This window comes from Podarcis pityusensis (genome assembly GCF_964106645.2).
Source record: "Podarcis pityusensis genome assembly, chromosome: 14".
In the NCBI taxonomy this organism is placed as follows: domain Eukaryota; kingdom Metazoa; phylum Chordata; class Lepidosauria; order Squamata; family Lacertidae; genus Podarcis; species Podarcis pityusensis.
This window is the reverse complement of record NC_138039.1, coordinates 14,273,705-14,290,936: the sequence shown is the minus strand read 5'-3', so window position 1 is coordinate 14,290,936 and position 17,232 is coordinate 14,273,705. Positions and strand designations below refer to the sequence as shown.

Sequence of the window (17,232 nt, the reverse complement as noted above, 5' to 3'; positions counted from 1 at the left end):
AAGCAAAAGCACAGTGACTGAACAGCAGTTGGCTCTGAATAAAGAAATGCATGCATATATTTTCATTTTTTAAAAAACTGTGTACTGCAGCTCTTTACTCTGCAACATGCAAACTGGCAGAAACTTTGGGTGACACTTCCCGGAGGTCAGTTGGTCAAGGACAACCTTCCACTTCCCTCAAAATTCCTGTTGCCACTCTTCAGCCTGTTACTCCTTAGAGTGTTGCCAGACTTCAGTTTCTACTCCATTCATTATGATTTCCTGCCTTACTGAAGCCCAGAGAAGACTGTGCTCAGATACTTGCGCCATAATAATGCCACAGGCTAATCCACAAATGCTGGGACTACAGCTCCTATCAGCTCCCACCAGGACAGCTAGTGGGAGTTGTAGTCCAACATCTGGAGGGCACCAGGTTGGCAAAGGCTGGTGTAAGCCTTGGACTTCATGGGTTGCAGCTTGTAGTGCTCTCTGAAGCCCAGAAATGTATTTCTAGCCATCAAGATTGAAGCTAAAACAAAAACACAGTGCACCATTTTAAAGAGGCAAAATATGTAAAACACACAGGGGGGAAAAGCAACCCTGCCAAACTCTTGCAGAGTTCACTGAATGACAGTGGGGCCTAGGAGTTAATTACACAAAGCAACGGCCTTGGTTGACATCCCATGTGAGTAATCTGTCCAAGGTATTAATTTGACTTCATATGATCCCACAACAAATATTTAGCAGGTTAAAAAAAAAAGATGGCTCTCATCATACATTGGACTGTCAGGACAACTTGTGCATGCAGTATTTGGGGAGGGGAGATGAAGCACTGATTTAAACTTACCATAACTAATTGTTCCCTGAGTTGATTGACAACTCGTTTATGTGCTCCAGCCAAGGCAATGAAATAAAACATAATAAGGCTGTAAAACAAGGGAGAAACACAAACATCAGGACAGTTTAATACTGATGCAGGCCCAAGTTTTGTAAAACAGCATCCAGAAGATTGAGATACATATGAAATAATAGTAAGGATTCCCAAGCTACCAAATGCAGGAACAACTTCAACAAGACAGATGACGAGTTCCTCGAGCCCAGTAATCTGTCTCCAATAGCAATTTAATGTTTATCATGGATGTTTAGGGCCATAAACATATTAACTAACCAATGACCTTTTTCTGCATTTATACAGGAAGCTGCCCTATACGAGCTCAAGCTCTTTGCCCATCTAACTCAGTGTTGTCGTCTTTGACTTGGCAGCTGCTCTCCAGGCCTTCATGCAGGGGGTCTTTCCTGCCAGCTGCCACCCAACCTTTTGAACTGGAGATACCAAGGACTGAACCTGGGACCATCTGCATCCAAGGCGTGAGCCCTTCATCAACTACATTCTTCTTAGTATTTGAACAATGAAATCCACGAGAAGAGAGGCATTGCTGTGTCAAAAGACTGCTATAATTGGGGCTGCATGTAAGGATCTAAAAGGCAGCAGGGGTGGGCAAGGGGACCAGTGCTGGAGGCCTTGGAGGTCTGATGTCAATCAAACTCAACAACAGAATCAGAGTTGGAAAGGATCTCAAAAGGTCTTTTAGTCCAACTCCCAACCAATGTAGGGAATCCATGGCTACTGCATCCTTATCTAGTCCCTGCTTAGAAAACCCTAACCTAAGGAGTCTTTTGCCCAAGCTAGTCCTTCCCAGTACAGGGCCAGTCAGCCCGGTGGCCTCCCAGTACAGGGCAGCTTCAAACGTACATGGGACACTCAATCCTAGCAAAGGCTGCAACACTGTCCACGCTGCTTTCTCCACAGCAGATGCCTGCCAATGGTGACCTCAGCAACTGAAGCTAAACAAGGGACCAGTATTCTAAGCTTGAGAAGAGGAATGGCCTTTTTTTTATTATTGAAGTATAAGCTGCTCTCGGAGCCTTTGCCGCTGAAGAGCAGGGCAAAAATCCTTTAAATAAACAAAGGAACAGCAGTGACATTAATAAAATAGTGCTTCCAGCACACAACTGCGGTATCATGCACAATGTAAGAATACCAGCTACAAAAACACTGCTCTATATAGTGCTAAGCGATTGTCAGTTAGAGGGGGAAAGGGTGGCAGTTGGACACATTATTAAGATACAGTAGATCTTTTTCTATTTTTACAATATCATATGGATATCATACTTGCAGAAACACCAGCAGTATGAACTGTTTCAACTAAATATCCAATGGTTGCTTCTGCATAGCAGTGCTCAGCATCCCCGCCCCCCCGCAAAAATAATCTGGTACATTTACATTGGAACATGATCCAATAGCTGTGTACTGGGAACATTTTTCTATTGACCCCAGACAACACCGAAGAACAACATGGAAGAGATCAAGGCCAGCCTGGCCAGTGCTTACCAGACAACCATAAAGAAAGGCACTGCAAATGCTTCCGATACAATGCCATTCAGAACCTTCTGCAATACTGGTGGAAAATGATGCGCCGTATGTTCTATGACATCCCACGAACGGTTAACATTCACAAAAGGCCCACATGCTTTTGAGGAGGGAATGCTGTTTAAGCGGGGAAGGAAGGAAGTATGGGCAAGAAAATTACTATTAACTAAGCTTATTAGTCATTTTTTAATGCAAAAGTAACTCAAAATGTCTTACAATAATGACAAAGTAACGGATACATTAAAACCAGCATGAAACTAAAACAATATAAAACTTGATCATATTTTTAAAAGACAGAACTAAAACATCCCACCCGCTGAAGAAGGCCACAAATAATTAAAAGCAAAAGGCCTGTCAGAAAAGGAATGCTTTTGCCTGGTGACTTAAGGAAATTAATGATGGTACCAGGTGAGCCTCCCTGGGGAGAGCATTCCACAAGCAGGGAGCCACCACTGAGAAGGCCCATTCTTGTGTTGCCATCCTCCCGACCTCCCATAGAGGGGGGCACATGGAAACGATGATAGAGGGGTCTAGGTTGATTCATAATGAAGCCCTACTCCAGTGTCCTCCGATAGCAGGAGCCCCCATTCAGAAGGCAGATGTGCCCCCACACTCTGAAATGAGACAGGGGAGAGCCTTTCTGCTTGGGAAACTCTCCCATGCCCCCAGAAAGGCTTATATGACACCTATAAAAATGTTTGTTAAGCACTAGGAAAATTCCTTTTTATTTTCCAAGGCTTTTTAGCTCGTGTGTACTTTCCCCTGACCATTTCTACAGTGAAATAAGCTGTCATCACAACTTATGATTTTGAACATTGGCACATAAGTGGACTTGGATAGACCCATTTCCCCTCCCAGCTACACAGTAACAGAGAGGCAAAGCTGTATTAAAAGGACTACTTACTGCGTCATGCTGAGTCCCAACGGAATGAAAGCTAGAATGAGGCCAATCAAGAGCACCACCAGGAAGAAAAAGTTGGAGCTGGACGCTCTGAAGGGCCGCGTTGAAGGCTTGCATGTATGCATTAGACTAATCTGGAAAGAAGAGAAGAGCTCAGCCCAGGTGCCAGGAGTTTGGGCTCCTGGAGAGGAACTAGCTTTGCATAGCAGGAAGGCCACACCCACACACCAATCACCTGTCAGTAACTCCCAATGTCATTTGAACCAGCACCTTCTTGCTGGTTCACCTATCTGGGCTAGCAAGTGAGGCTCAGGCCTAACCCTGAAGGGCCAGATTTTACCCAGCAACGTCCAGTTGTGGATTCCTATTCTAACCTCTATTCCTGTGGTCCCCAGACATCTTTCCCCAGACTTAAAATTTCTGACAGCCTCAATGTGGTCATTGTAATGCACTGCGCTAGATGCCGTATGCTTTTTAATTGCATTTTCCTTTTCTTTCTTCTGTTATATTTTATTGTACTGCACAGAATTCAAATTGTAATACAATTAACATGCAAAGGGCCGCAAGCTCCACCCCCCTCTGTACCTGACTGAAGAGAAACAAGTAAGGAATTTGCACAAGAGCAAAAATTGTTGTTCTGCAACTCCTCCCTTTACAAGTCCGGTGCAGGGGGGAAATTTTTAAAACTGTAGTTACAGATACACCTAGGCAATAGTCAGCATTAAAAAGACCAGGTACCTTTTTAATGTAAAAGACGACAAAATATTTTACTGCTGCGATGGCAGGGAGAAGAGGACAATAGAAAGTCCCAATCCAACAGATAGTTTGCCCATAAACAATTTCCAGTACGTTGTCAGGGATGGCAAACTCCTGCAGACCACACCACCGGAAGGCCTTATATGAGCAATAGGTAACCATCAACCTAGGAACAGTAATAAAAAAGCCCTACTTTACAGTCCAGCAATAAAACTAAATAAACCTTTTCATCATTTATAGAAATAAAATATCAGAAACATAACTGCATTCGTAGCTAGCCAGGTAGTGCATGGTGCAGAAATGTGGGGTTAAGCAAATGTTGCCAGATCGGAAACAAATGAAAAATTATTTCCGAGGTTGCTCTTGAACCTAACCCGTGGCACCCTTATTGCCATGATGAGATTTGAGGCTGTCCCCCCCCCAAAAAATATTGTCCCAAGTTCATACACACTTAGCATGAACGTGCAAGTTCCAAGAGTGAAGTTCATGGTCCCATTACTCCTCCTCCTAGGTTGTCCTGCTGCTACAGCATGATGAGCTAAGCCAGGGTTTAGCATAGCATGTCAGCCAAACTGAGGCTCGTCGTTTAGCTCCATCCAAACTAACCAAGGTTTATCTATGGTTTGTGGCTCAGTTATTTGCTTAAATACCGCTTAATATTTTCAAAAATCTCTTACTTTTGTACTTCATCTTTTAATAAAGGATTCACAAGGGGAAGCTTAAGTATTTTGGACTAAGTTAGGCAGAACAGGAAACAATGGTTTCTCTACAAATGAGATGCAGTAAAGCCTTGGGAGCCTATGGTTCCCAGACCCCTCCCCTTCTTTCATGCCCACCAGGAGATTAGAGGTATCCACTAACTGCAATTCCCTGTGATGTTCAAACTCAGGCAACCGTGGTTTGCTTAAAGTAGCAATGGTTTCACAACAAGCAAGGACCTGAAGTGACCATTATGATTCTGGCTTTTCTTGCTAGCACAGCATTTCTCACAAACTACAGATACCCAAGTTTAGACATTACAGGAAACAGCATTTTTTAAAACAAAACAAAACTGAAAGTGGTTACTTTTGGTCTTAAATTGTGTTTTTGTTTTTTTTTCTAATATTTTTATTAAGGATTTTCTTGTTTTACAGAAGTAAGTGTAATGCCTCGTATTTTTTTTCCATGTAACATTTTTACAAATCCATTTCATTTGTTGAGGCATTAGGGGGAGAAGGAAAAAAAAAAAGAAAGAAAGGAAAAAGAAAGGGGGAGGGGGGAGGGAAGATGGATGGGGGTGGGGTCGGGTGGTGACGTTTCTATTATGCTTAATGCATGTAGAGTTTGGTGTCAGCGTTACTTGTGTTCCTTTGGTGGTGAGAGAGGTTGGGGTTGGCCTAGGGTGTGATTGGCTGTGGTGATCTTTGTTTTCGTGTGTGAGTGAGGTGAGTGGGTGTTTTGGATAAGGTTAGACATATTGATTTGTATGCTGTTGGTGGATTATTGTCATTGTCTTGTTGGGCTGTGTATGTGATAAAGGGGAGCCATACCGGGGTGAAGGCGTCTTCTTCTGTTTGTCCCTGTGTCAGTTTCAGTTTATTAGTTAATTTTTCTAGTAAAGCTGTTTCCCATACTATTTGGTACCATTGGTCCATGCTTACTCCTGACAGGTCTCTCCAGTGTCTGGTTATGGTGTTTCTGGCTGCTGAAAGTAGGTGGGTTATGAGTTCTTTGTGGTGTAAATGGGCATTGTTGTCTTGGTCTTAAATTGTGTTTCAACTGTAAAGAAAGGAAATACCTCTTCACTGAAGTTTATACTCACTTTCTTGGAAAGTCAATAAAGACTGTAATAGCAAATATTATGATGAAGTCAAAGATCATCAGCTTATACATTTCCTGGCCAACTCGAGATTCCCAGCACTGAAAGGAAAAGAAAAGGGTTTATCAAAATAAATTCAGCTGATTATTATGTTTTAAGATTATCATAAAACACCACTGCATTGTCATCTCACTAAAACAAAATTCACAAAGCTACTGGAAACCGAATGTGGGCAAGTACAGCTGTAAAGCTTTTCACTTTGGTGAGCAGTTTCTGCCAGGGTTCCTTTGGTTCCAAGAGGGGCTTAAGGACAGTCAATGGAAAGGGAGACCTTGTTTCAACGTCTCAATTTTAGTTCACATGTATATCTACTTACAGGGTAGAGCTGATAGTTGTATCCACAGGCCATGCATTTTGCATTAGTACAGGACCTGATTCGAGTCCACAGTGAGAACAAGAGAACACCAATGTTGGCCAGCCTCACAAAGACACACCTTCAAAACAAAATGGAAGGAACACACCAATGAATTGTCCAATTTTTATACTATGGGGATTTTGCAATACCAGGGGCTTGATTACAAAAAAGCAAAAGATATCCATGAGTTAAAATATGCAGCTTTAGGCATTCTAATGCAAAAGGTCAAGGAGAGGGAGCCAACTGGCTAAGGTGATTCTGCACAGAATGCTTAGGGACGGATCCCTCCCTCCCATTTCATCAGTTTCAATCCATGATGGAATCTCGTAGAATCTCCCCTCCTACTGGGCCCTTGATCCACCTCTCTTCCTTTCCCCACAGCCAATCCATGGTTTTAAAGCTGCTGCCATGATCTCTTAGAAGTGAGGAGTCAACATGCCAAAGTGTTCTGCTCTCTCACTTGCCCAGAGCAGCAGAGATAACTCTATTATTTCTATTCCTGCAAGTTGTCATCAGGGTGTGGCATGATGCTTGGTCACCCAACTCAATTTTGGAAGCAGCTATGAACCTAGAAGCACAAAGAGTGACCATTTGGCAACACACAATTAGAGAAGCCCAACCAGCCACAAGGCGCTACCAGACCTAAGAACACCAGAATAGGTGGCGGCAGGTGCACAGAGTTGGAAAAAGGTTCTATTTTGATATTGTGTTACGGAATCAAGCAGCGCGGGTGCTTACCTCATCAGCGTTAACCGGATTTCAAAGGCTGGCGAGTAGTCTTCAAATTTGATGAGAACTGAAAAAATTAACGGGGCAATAAAGTTGGCCATCGTAATCACCATAGACGGTAAGTACTGTACTATGAGGTTATCGTCAAATCTCTGTTTGTGGTCCTGCAGAGAGAGAAAGAAAGCAAAAGCAAAGGGAGGAGTCGTTTCTCTGGTTAGTTGCAGAACTCATAAGAACATAAGATGGGCTAATTGCCAATCTAGTCCAGCATCCTGTTCTCACACCCATTGTGTCCAAGCAGATGCCCATGGGAAACCAGCAAGCAGAACCCAAGTACAAGAGCCCTCTCTCCTCCTGTGGCTTCCAGCAGCTGGTATTCAGAAGTATTACTGTCTCAAAACATGGAGGCAGAGCATAGAAACTTTCAACTTGCAACTCGTCAAGACCTGTTTCCTGCTGACCTGATCTTACAGTAGCAACTACAGCTTCTTTCCCAGCAGATGGAAATACACTTGGTCCCTGATTCTTTAGTTTTGTCAGCTATTCCCTCTGCTGTGTACTTCTCTCTAGCTGATAGCATCCCCGTATCTGCACACAAGACACCAGCTGCAAAACTCCCATGAATGTACTTTTAAGTTCCCCAAAGTGTCTGCCTCTTGCTTGTGTGGGAAGGTGCACAATTCCTAAGCTCATCAGCCTCCCTTTCTGGCATCTTCGTTCCTCTCCACAACTGTTCTACTGCTAATAACAGCTTTTCAGAGTTTAAACTGGACATTCTGATAAATTCTCCAGGGAGGCACCATATTTGTAGTGAAATTACAACTCCTTGGAAATGGCGACAGTTATTCCCATTGCTTGCCCTGCCTGGAGAGATTTGTTTATAAAAATCTGCCATGCCACTTACATTGGAAATGTTTTCTTGTGAGTAGACTGTTGCTCTATAGATAGAATAAAAGCAAGCTGACAAAACAGCTAGGACAACGCAGTTTAGGAATATTCTCAAGCAATAGATGCGTATTTTCTCTCTGGTGGTCCTTTCTGCAACCTTCTGCCTTAGTCTCTCTTCCTCCAAGTCAGTCTGTAAACAGAAATTCATTTACCAATGTTATTTTTTAAAACTAAACCCCAACTTTTGTCAAATGATCCCTAAGGAGGCTAACAACAGATTAACAACATTCTTTATTATTCTTATGACTAAACATATTACCTACCCTTCATGAGCAAAGTTTCAGGGCAGCTTACAACAATTTTATATTCAGAATTAAAAACAGCATTTAACTCTTCTGTTGGTGGCAAAGCAGCCAAATGTGATGCCGGAGACATTCTGCTGAAGCCTCTCATCCACCTCTGCTATATTGCTATTTATTCTACACCCTGGGAGTAAGCCCCACTGAACACGGAAGGCTCAGACAGGCTTGCACAGTAAGAGTAGTTTCTCAATTTTTCTTACATGTTGTTTATGCTATGATTCACTCACCACTATTTATTTAGATTTCTCTCTCACTTTAATTGAGGTATTATGTGCATTATGACACATAGCCCAGTTTGACATAGATCATATAATTATAGAATTGTAGGTAGGGACCATGAGAGTCATCTAGTCCAACTCCCTTCAATGCATGAAGCATGGGTGGTGTTTTTTGGGGGGGAGGGAGAGATACACACAAGCCCCCTGCAGGAAAAAATTGCAATATAGAGTTCTGCTGCTCAAGATTCTGGCCACTCCATTTCATTTGTTCCACCCACACCTGGTTTCCCACCCACACCTCCACAAGTCAGACAGCATTCCATGGTCACTGAGCATTCTCCACTGGTTTTGCCCCCTACCCTCCCTAAAAGTATTCCCCCCTTTTTTGCAATTCTGCAAACCTTGGGAGTTCCCCAGACCTGCTGCTGCCTCCCTCTGGTGTTTAGGTAGTACTGTTTGGGGTACATTTGCAATGGCAAGTCACAGGCTGAACATTATAAAGAGACGGAATGGTACACTCACTTTAAGCTCATAGTGCAAGCTGCTATGCTTGAGCCGTGCAGCATTTACATCCGTAATACAGAAATCCCAGCCAGCAAATATTTTGTTGCAGTAACTCTGAAACTGATCGTCGTTGCGTACCAAGCTTTGTTTGAATCCATCGACAGATCTGGAAAAAGCATCCCCAAAAAATGAAATGCTTGATTAGCAACTTAAAGATTTTCCCATTTGTACAAATACATGGAAGAGTATACTCATTCACAGCCAGATCCTACCCATGGACACTCAGAATTAAGTGCTGCTTAATTCATTTGAATTTCCTCCAAAGTAACTCTGCATAGGATTACACCATTAGGGGATGAAACAGACAAAAAGCATTTCATGGTTTTCCTGTTGCTCTACTGTATAGCTTCAGCTGAAAACAAAATATTTCTAAATGTCTGACTATCTACCTATCTATAAACACTCCCTAGAATTATTATCAATTTGATATATTCCCCACCCTTCACCCCAAGGTTCCAGGGTGGGTCACAACAATTAAAAATACAACACTGAAAACAGTTTTAATGAATTACGATAGGAAGAATAGGGTGGGTCCAAATATACACCAAGTGTAAAGATGTGCATCTTGAGAATGTCAGGGAGAAAGCAGGTATGCAGGTTTTTTTAAAGCTGGGGAGCACTGAAATATTTGGTACCCACCCCCCAGCAGTCTCTAGTGATACAATCCAGCACCAGTTTCTACAAAAGGATTTACTGATTACGAGGCAAAGCTCTTACTTGCCACGAAGTAAGCCATGATTGCAATCAGGGCCAGCCCCTGAGAGTACCCACAAAATGTTTCCCCCCCTCACCACGAGAGAAGGGGGTGAGTGAAGATCCACATCAGGAGCTGCCCCTGTGGATCCTGATCCCTGAGGCAGTCACCTCATTTTGTCTCAAGGGTGGGCTGACCCTGAGTGCAACTCTACACATTCTCACTAGGAAGCAAGTCTCGTTGAACTCAAGCAGAAGAGACCTTTGCAAACCTACAAAAGGCACTACTAGACAACACAGGGAAGCTCCTTGCCTGTTTTATTACCCGCATCATTTTCAGCCCAGTTTATCAAGTAAGAGAGTCTCTGGGGTGGGAGTGAAGGGAATTCCTGACCTATCAGATGGCACTTCCTCCTGGGGCCTTTAGCACTGCTGCTTCTCCAGAGGGAATGGCTGCCCACCTTCCTGACCAGACTGGCAGAGCAAGGACCTCCTCAAATCCCTCTAAGGTTTTTTTTTTTAAAGGAATTGTGCCTGCGGCATAAATAAAGGATAACTAAATAAAGGATAACTAAAGTATGTTGAACATTAACCATAGTGACAGGAGAAAAGATCATGAAGAAATAAGAGAAATGCAGGGAAAAGACCCAAATGGGCCATCACAGCGCACACTTCAAGCTAACTTTACCTTTTCACGATCCAGAGAAAGCTTAATGAAAGGTAACCCAGTGTGGTCAGCAAATAGGCAAGCGGCACATGGTATTTCAGGAAGCCAAAATAGATGGTATCTACTGTGTAATAGCCATAAAAGAGACTAGTCATTTCCAGAAAGCCCTGCAAGAATTTAGCAAAGAAGAAAGTTACTACATAGAAGCACACAACGGTTTACAGACATGCTCTGGAGTCTTTGCCAAGTGCCAAAAGCAACTATTTGAAAACAAATGGTGTTGCACCCCCAATAAAGCTCTTTACCTATAAGGAAAAGCTTTCAACTGTGTAAATCAAGATAAACTGGAAGAGCCCCAAAGGGTGGTATCCAATGAAGTAGCTCAACTGGCACAAGCATTTCCATTTGCACAAACAGAACTTCCCCTACCTCTCCTCAAACTCCACTCATGCCCTCCTTGGAGGGCTGGGGAAATCCCCAGCACAGATTTAAGAGGAACATGGGGGGGGGGGAGGCCAAGTAGAGGGAGGGAGAAGTTCTATTGCACAGTCCGAGGTCCTTGCATTAAGGAAACTACTTCATTGGATGCCATCCTATGCAGTACAGCTGTCTATAAAGGGAAGAGAGGCAGGAACCATATACATTGCCCTAACTCTTTGGAGGAAAACTCTTCCATTGAAGTAATTTTTTTTAATGTAAAAATTAAATACAGTGGTACCTCAGGTTACAGACGCTTCAGGTTACATATGCTTCAGGTTACAGCCTCCACTAACCCAGAAATAGTACCTCGGGTTAAGAACTTTGCTTCAGGATGAGAACAGAAATCACGCAGTTGCGGCGCGGCAGCAGCGGGAGGCCCCGTTAGCTAAAGTGGTGCTTCAGGTTAAGAACAGTTTCGGGTTAAGAACAGACCTCCGGAACGAATTAGGTACGTAACCAGAGGTACCACTGTACACCAGTTTTACAATGCTACAGCTAGAAGGACAAGAAACTTAAAATTAAAGCAGGGGTTCTCAGGATGCAAAGTTCTGCATTCAGTAATGTATGTCACATGCACATTATGGATGCATTCGGAAAAACAAGTATCTACTTAATAAACCAATACATGCACAGGCTTCAGGCACCTGCAAGCAGTGGCTCTGCACGAGTGAGCAAGCAAGCGGCAAGGCTGCACTGAATGGGATAAATCTTTACCTGTCAAAGGGAACTATGTTTAATGTGTTCTAAGGAAGCCAAAATATAAGGCGATGGATCAAAGCTGGTTGAACAGGAAGCAATGGGCCAGTGCTTGCATGGCATTGTAAAGCTAGACACACACCATACACTTAAAGCACATTTCCCCCCCACCCCCCAAAGAATCCTGAGAATGGCAGTTTACGCCTTGCCGAGCTAAAATTCCCAGCACCCTTAACAAAACTACAGTTCCCAGGATACATTGAGGGGGCGAATTGACTTTAACTGCACAACGTGTACACAACCTGAGAGTCTCTACTCTGAAGAGCTTAGCTTTAGAGATTTACCCTGCCCAATGCAGCCTCACCATTTTGCCCAGAAGGTGGAGGGAGGGAGTGGGCTTTCTACCGCCTAATGAAACCCTCCCCGTTTGTTTTGTTTTTTTAATCTGCTTCTTTGGATTTAGCAATATATGTCCAAATACTTACTGTGCCAGTCAGCAGATCTATAACGTAACTGTAGAAGTAAATAAGTCCCTTGGTACCACTGACAACATAAACTGTGCAGTGGTGCTCTGTAGATAAGAGATCAAAAGAAAATAAATGGAACAGGAGGAGTGAAAACAGCCAAATGCTCATCTGCTATGTCTGTACTTGCGAACAGAAAACAGGTTAGTAGGAAGAGTGTATTACCTATGCTCTTCAGGGGAAGTTGAACGTAGCTGCCATTGACCGTTCCATGTTTGTAAAAGGCACTAGGAAGGGTGATAAAGGTGAACACAAGGAGAAAGATCACAACGTTCAGGATCACGAGGAATCGTAGAAAGGAAAAGTAAGACTGGATCCCAGTGCCAAACTTCCCTATGAAAAGAAAGATTTAATTTATGAATGAACACATTTACTGTTACTGTAAAACTGTGCGCGCGTGATGCAGTCACCTTGCTGAAGGAAAAGGTCTGGGCCTGGTCGGAAGACCCCCAAGTACCCTGCCTCAAGTTCCATAGTGGAAGAAAGGTGGGCCCTTTGAATGGCCTCAGTTTGCACATAATACTAAGCCAAACCAAGCCAAGCCATTGTACATGGCTTAGTGTGAATGTACTGCCTCCCAAGGAGCAGATTATAACCACTTGGTTCCTTCACAGGCTTTTTAGCTCAGCACAGCACCTAAGGTTTGGCTTATGATATTGTCCAAACCTGGAACTGTGGTCAAGATCTTTGCTCCTTAACGCCAAACTTTGGTGACAGATCATGGTTAATCAGGAGAAACTTTAAGCACAATCCCAGGTTTGGACAACATGCTAAACCTCTTCAGTGGTAGCCCACTCAGCTGTGGAACACTCTTCCAAAGTTGCCTTGTCTGCCATCATCTCTGGAATCTTTCCTTTGCCAGGCAAAGACACTTTTGTTTTCCCCAAGCATTTGCCCCCCTCACTGTTCCCTCCATCATGAGATTCTGAGGGTGGCTGGTTATCTTCCCTCCACCCACCACTTCGAAAGTACACAGAGATAAAGGAGGAAGTTGAAGCAATGACATTTACTCTCACAACTTCTTTTCAAGGCTCAGCTCATCACCTGAAGATCTGAACAGTTGCCTCATCCTGCAGTTGTGGGGTGGGTGACTTGTGACAGATTTGTCTGTCTGTGAACGTTTAGTGCATTCTTTTTAAAACTGGCTTATTTAAATGCATTGTACTTTTGGTGTTACTGTTTTAAGCCAAGTTAGTTACTGTAATGGCAGAGAGCTGAAAAGGGAAGGAATCGGGAGAGAAACGTGTGTTGTATGTTATGCAGAAGCTGCTGTTTCTGCACTATCTTCAAAGGCAGCCTCAGTAAATAACACATTGCAGTAATCTAACCTAGAGGGTTTTTTGTATTTTTATGTTTAATTTGTTTGTGGATTTTAGCTGTGTCTTATTTACAATTTTATTTGTGCAATTTCTTTGTGGAGAGCTTCTCAGTCAACCAGTTTATAAATCCACTGAATAACTGAATAAAAGATGTGAAAAAGACAATGAAAATAAGGAGCAAAATCAAGCAGCATACAAATGAATAAAGAACATACCCTCAATACTGCGGATGTCATGTCCCCAAAGTTCAAAGTAAGATGACAGTTCTCTGGTATCCTCTACAATTTTTTTCCATGATTTGCTACTTATCTGCCTCCACTGATGCCAACCTGACAGGTATCTTATGTTAGCCACCTGAATTTCCCTAGTAAGGTAAAACGAAATAACATGACATTGGGGGTTTCATTTTAGAACTGGTGAAAATGCAGGATTATTAAAATAATAATAATAATAATAATAACAACTGCACATGATGCATCCCAAAGCAGTTTACAATATAACATATAAAGTTAAAAATCCCTTAGCTTACAATTTCCATGCCTGTTGGACCATGAGTGAGAACTGCGAATGGCCATTGCCTATATCATAAACTGAAGGGGGAGGGTTATACTTTTGGAATTAATTTTTCATCTTAACACAAAGATTTGGATTCTTTTACTTACGTCATCTTAACCTAACTTCCTTGAACATGGACTAATGCTTAGGAGCATGGTGGAGGCAAAATGACTTACTGCCATTTAAAAACAATTTTAGAAATTAATAAAATCCATTTCCCAGAAGCAATTTTTACCCAGAAATGGATCCCACTACCACAACTACTATACAGCGTAAAGAGTTTCTCTCTCTAACCTTAATCTTCTCTTCTCTGCGATAGTTAAGGCATATTCTCTCAGCGGCTGTGCAGAGCCTGGGCTTCCTGGTCCAACCCTTTCTAGGAGACTGCTGGTCTCGCCAGAAGCTGTCCGTGCTAAACTGCGGTAGTCCCGCAATCCTCCAGCTGAAGTTCTCCTCCTCAACATAGACTGGTAACTGGGTAGTTCTTGCAGAAAGGCAACAGTTGGTGCTACATACTGTGAGTCAAGAAGGAAAACCTCTGCAAAAAGAAAAGGGGGGAAAGGTTAACAAATTACCGGTAGCTCCCAAGCTTAGTTGGTTAAAGCATGGTGCTGATGCCAAGGTTTCAGGTTTGGTCGGCTGGACAGCTGCATATGCCTCAATTGCAGGGGGCTGCACTTCACTAGATGATCCACCATGGAGGGAGGGGTGGTGTTGGGAATGAAGTGTGCCATGTTCCCATGTACAATATACCGTATTTTTCGCTCTATTGGACGCAGTTTTTCCCCTCCAAAAATTGAGGGGAAATGTGTGTGCGTCCTATGGAGCGAATGGAGGCTTGTGCCATAGCCACGCGCAACCCCTCCGGCAGGGAGAGGCTGCACGGGGCTAAAGAGGAAGCCAAAGCAGCGAGCGGGATCCATCCCGCTGGCTGCCTTGGCTTGTGCCATAGCCGCGCGCAACCCCTCCGGCAGGGAGAGGTTGTGCACAGCCTGTACGCTGCTCTTTGGGGCTGGGGGGGGGAGATTTTTTTTTTTTGATTTACCCGTCTAAAAACTAGGTGCGCCCTATGGTGCGAAAAATACGGTATGTGCTACAATGCCTGGTTTGCATCACATAGTAAGCATCCTTAACCATGACCTGTAATCATAGGAAAACCTTGGCTACAGATAGTGATTAACGATAAGAGACTTTAACCATGATGCAGAGTTCAGATGACACAGTAAGGCTGCCATTGCACTGACCTGCTGCATTGCACCGACCTGAAAAGCCCAGGGAGCAATCTCATTGGGAGCCAGCAAGTCCAGGTAAGCCATAGTTCACCATGTGAACACGGCCGTTGTTTTGGACTAATTTAGGTATCACTAAACTAATAAATTAGCAGCTACCCCATTATTAAATTAACATTAATATCACTCCTATTAATGCTATCAACACCATATATTATTGTTATTATTAATCATTAAATTTGTATACCGCCCTATACCTACAGGACTCAGGGTGGTTTACAAGATAAAAACACAAAATACATAATAAAAAGACCAACCCAAGAATCCCCCTTCCTCAGCACATTTTAAAAGGGCATTGGTTATGTTTATTATTATGAGCTCTCTCTGAGCCTTAGGTATGGGCCCCAAAGGAGGCGGCTAAAAATGATCACATTATTAAATTAAACCATTTCACAAATCTGAAGTGGCACTTCTAGCCAACAGAGCTATTACACAGTGACAAATAAACCAATGTTTCTCTAGTTAGTTTTTAGACGGTACCCACTCAGGCCTCTCCACGATGACGTGAAGGACAAAACCCTCAGGCACCCAACATTTTGTTGATTTTGAACCCCCTTTAAAAGCACAAATTCGCTCTAACCGGAAGCATTTTTTTTTAAAAAAAAGCTTTCCGCAGAGTCGCAACGTGATCCCGGAGCAGGTTTACTCAGAAGCAACGCCCAGGTGACCTCAGCGGGCTGCATCACACTCGGAACTTAACTCAGCGGCGACCCGTTGAAAATTAAAGGGCCGAAATTAGTCGTGCATATTTATTTTAACCTTTTGAGCAAAGGCTAGCATTGGCTGCAACCCACGGCTAACTCCGGCCCATTCGTGAGCATGGTCAACAGGGGAATAGAACCCCGTGGGCTTTATTTACTCCCCAAGAAAGCAAACTTTACGAGTTGCAACCTGCAAAAAGTGAGCTACGGGGACTCGGCTCACTTGAGAAGAAGCCAGAGCAAACGAGGAGCAGCCCCCATCTCTTCCCTGCCACCTCTTTCGCATCCCCAAAGTGCCCACACCCGTCGCCGCCGTTGCTCACTTGTTTTACGCGGGAGTAAAAAACCAAAACCCGCGCTGTTCAACGGAACTTTCTCCCAAGTAAGACACCCAAGAGGCCGGCAACGCCGTCCCCGTCCCGCCCTCGACCCACCGTTGCTCCCCCAGCCGGGGCTGTCCCGCCTCGCGGCACCCTGCAGCTGCTCGCCCATGCTGGCTGTCGGGCGGCCTCTCGCCGTCGTCGCAAACAAAGCCCTCCGCCGCCTTCCTCAGGAGAGGCGCCGCCGCCGCCGCCGCCGCGGCCCAGTCCTGACCGGGTTGTTTCCGGCCCTCTCCGGGGGAGCCAATGGAAGCGAGCTCGGCTGCTGGCTGGGCCGGATATTATTGTTGTGAGGGGAGGCCGGCGGGGAGCGGCCTCAGCGCCTCGTGGTGACGCCGCCGCTGCCCGAAACCCACGTTCGTTTGTTTTGAGTTGTTGCTCACGCTTGAGGCTCTTCTCCCTTTTCCTTTTGAAAGTTTTAGGTATTAAAAGTCACCCCCAGAACTGGCGCCGCCTTCCAAGATAATCATGACTCCATTAACATTATACAGAGCAATTATTATAATCCACCTGACTCTTCAGGAGCCTTATAGCCTCATATAGACATTGGAGACACCTGTCAGGTGTAAACATGGACCGTTGGTGTCAAATTGTATGGGAAACGGACTTACTAGTGTTAAACAGAATTCTGAGGTCTCAGATATAGAATAAATGTTCATGAATGTACAAGGCAGGCACATAAGTATATAAACCACATGGTCTGAAAATAGTACAGGAGAGCAATCCTGAAGCCATTTTGACTCTTCCTAAATAGACCTCAAATATTTCTCTGCAAGGAGGAAGGAAAATGGGAAAAGCTTTCCAATTGTCCTTGGACTGTAGGGGCTTACACCTCCCTGCAAATAAAGTCTGGCAAAGTATCTGTTAAGCTGAGCAAACTATCAATA

The 17,232-nt window shown here is 43.9% G+C and overlaps 1 protein-coding gene and 1 long non-coding RNA gene across 6 annotated transcripts in view; both read right to left on the bottom strand.

Annotated features, from left to right (window-relative positions):
• The window catches only part of LOC308463135, an 83,035-nt gene that overhangs the window by 41,407 nt on the left and 24,396 nt on the right, over positions 1 to 17,232 (bottom strand). The window lies entirely within an intron of this gene.
• The window catches only part of TMC7 (transmembrane channel like 7), a 19,541-nt gene extending 2,309 nt beyond the window's left edge, over positions 1 to 17,232 (bottom strand). The window contains exons 1-15 of one of the 5 annotated variants that reach the window (XM_080981048.1): positions 16,856 to 17,232; positions 14,270 to 14,513; positions 13,636 to 13,784; positions 12,267 to 12,434; positions 12,063 to 12,148; positions 10,423 to 10,568; positions 9,000 to 9,147; positions 7,914 to 8,087; positions 7,019 to 7,173; positions 6,242 to 6,359; positions 5,869 to 5,966; positions 4,050 to 4,233; positions 3,315 to 3,445; positions 2,372 to 2,527; positions 827 to 905 (exon numbers count right to left, since the gene is read on the bottom strand). In XM_080981048.1, coding sequence (XP_080837174.1) covers positions 827 to 905; positions 2,372 to 2,527; positions 3,315 to 3,445; positions 4,050 to 4,233; positions 5,869 to 5,966; positions 6,242 to 6,359; positions 7,019 to 7,173; positions 7,914 to 8,087; positions 9,000 to 9,147; positions 10,423 to 10,568; positions 12,063 to 12,148; positions 12,267 to 12,434; positions 13,636 to 13,784; positions 14,270 to 14,439 — 1,962 coding nt within the window. In that variant the 5' untranslated portion in view covers positions 14,440 to 14,513; positions 16,856 to 17,232. Of the gene's footprint in view, positions 1 to 826; positions 906 to 2,371; positions 2,528 to 3,314; positions 3,446 to 4,049; positions 4,234 to 5,868; positions 5,967 to 6,241; positions 6,360 to 7,018; positions 7,174 to 7,913; positions 8,088 to 8,999; positions 9,148 to 10,422; positions 10,569 to 12,062; positions 12,149 to 12,266; positions 12,435 to 13,635; positions 13,785 to 14,269; positions 14,514 to 15,748; positions 15,768 to 16,155; positions 16,263 to 16,288; positions 16,354 to 16,399; positions 16,814 to 16,855 lie in introns of those variants that run through there. The other 4 variants (XM_080981046.1, XM_080981047.1, XM_080981050.1 and 1 more) reach the window with 4 other exon arrangements.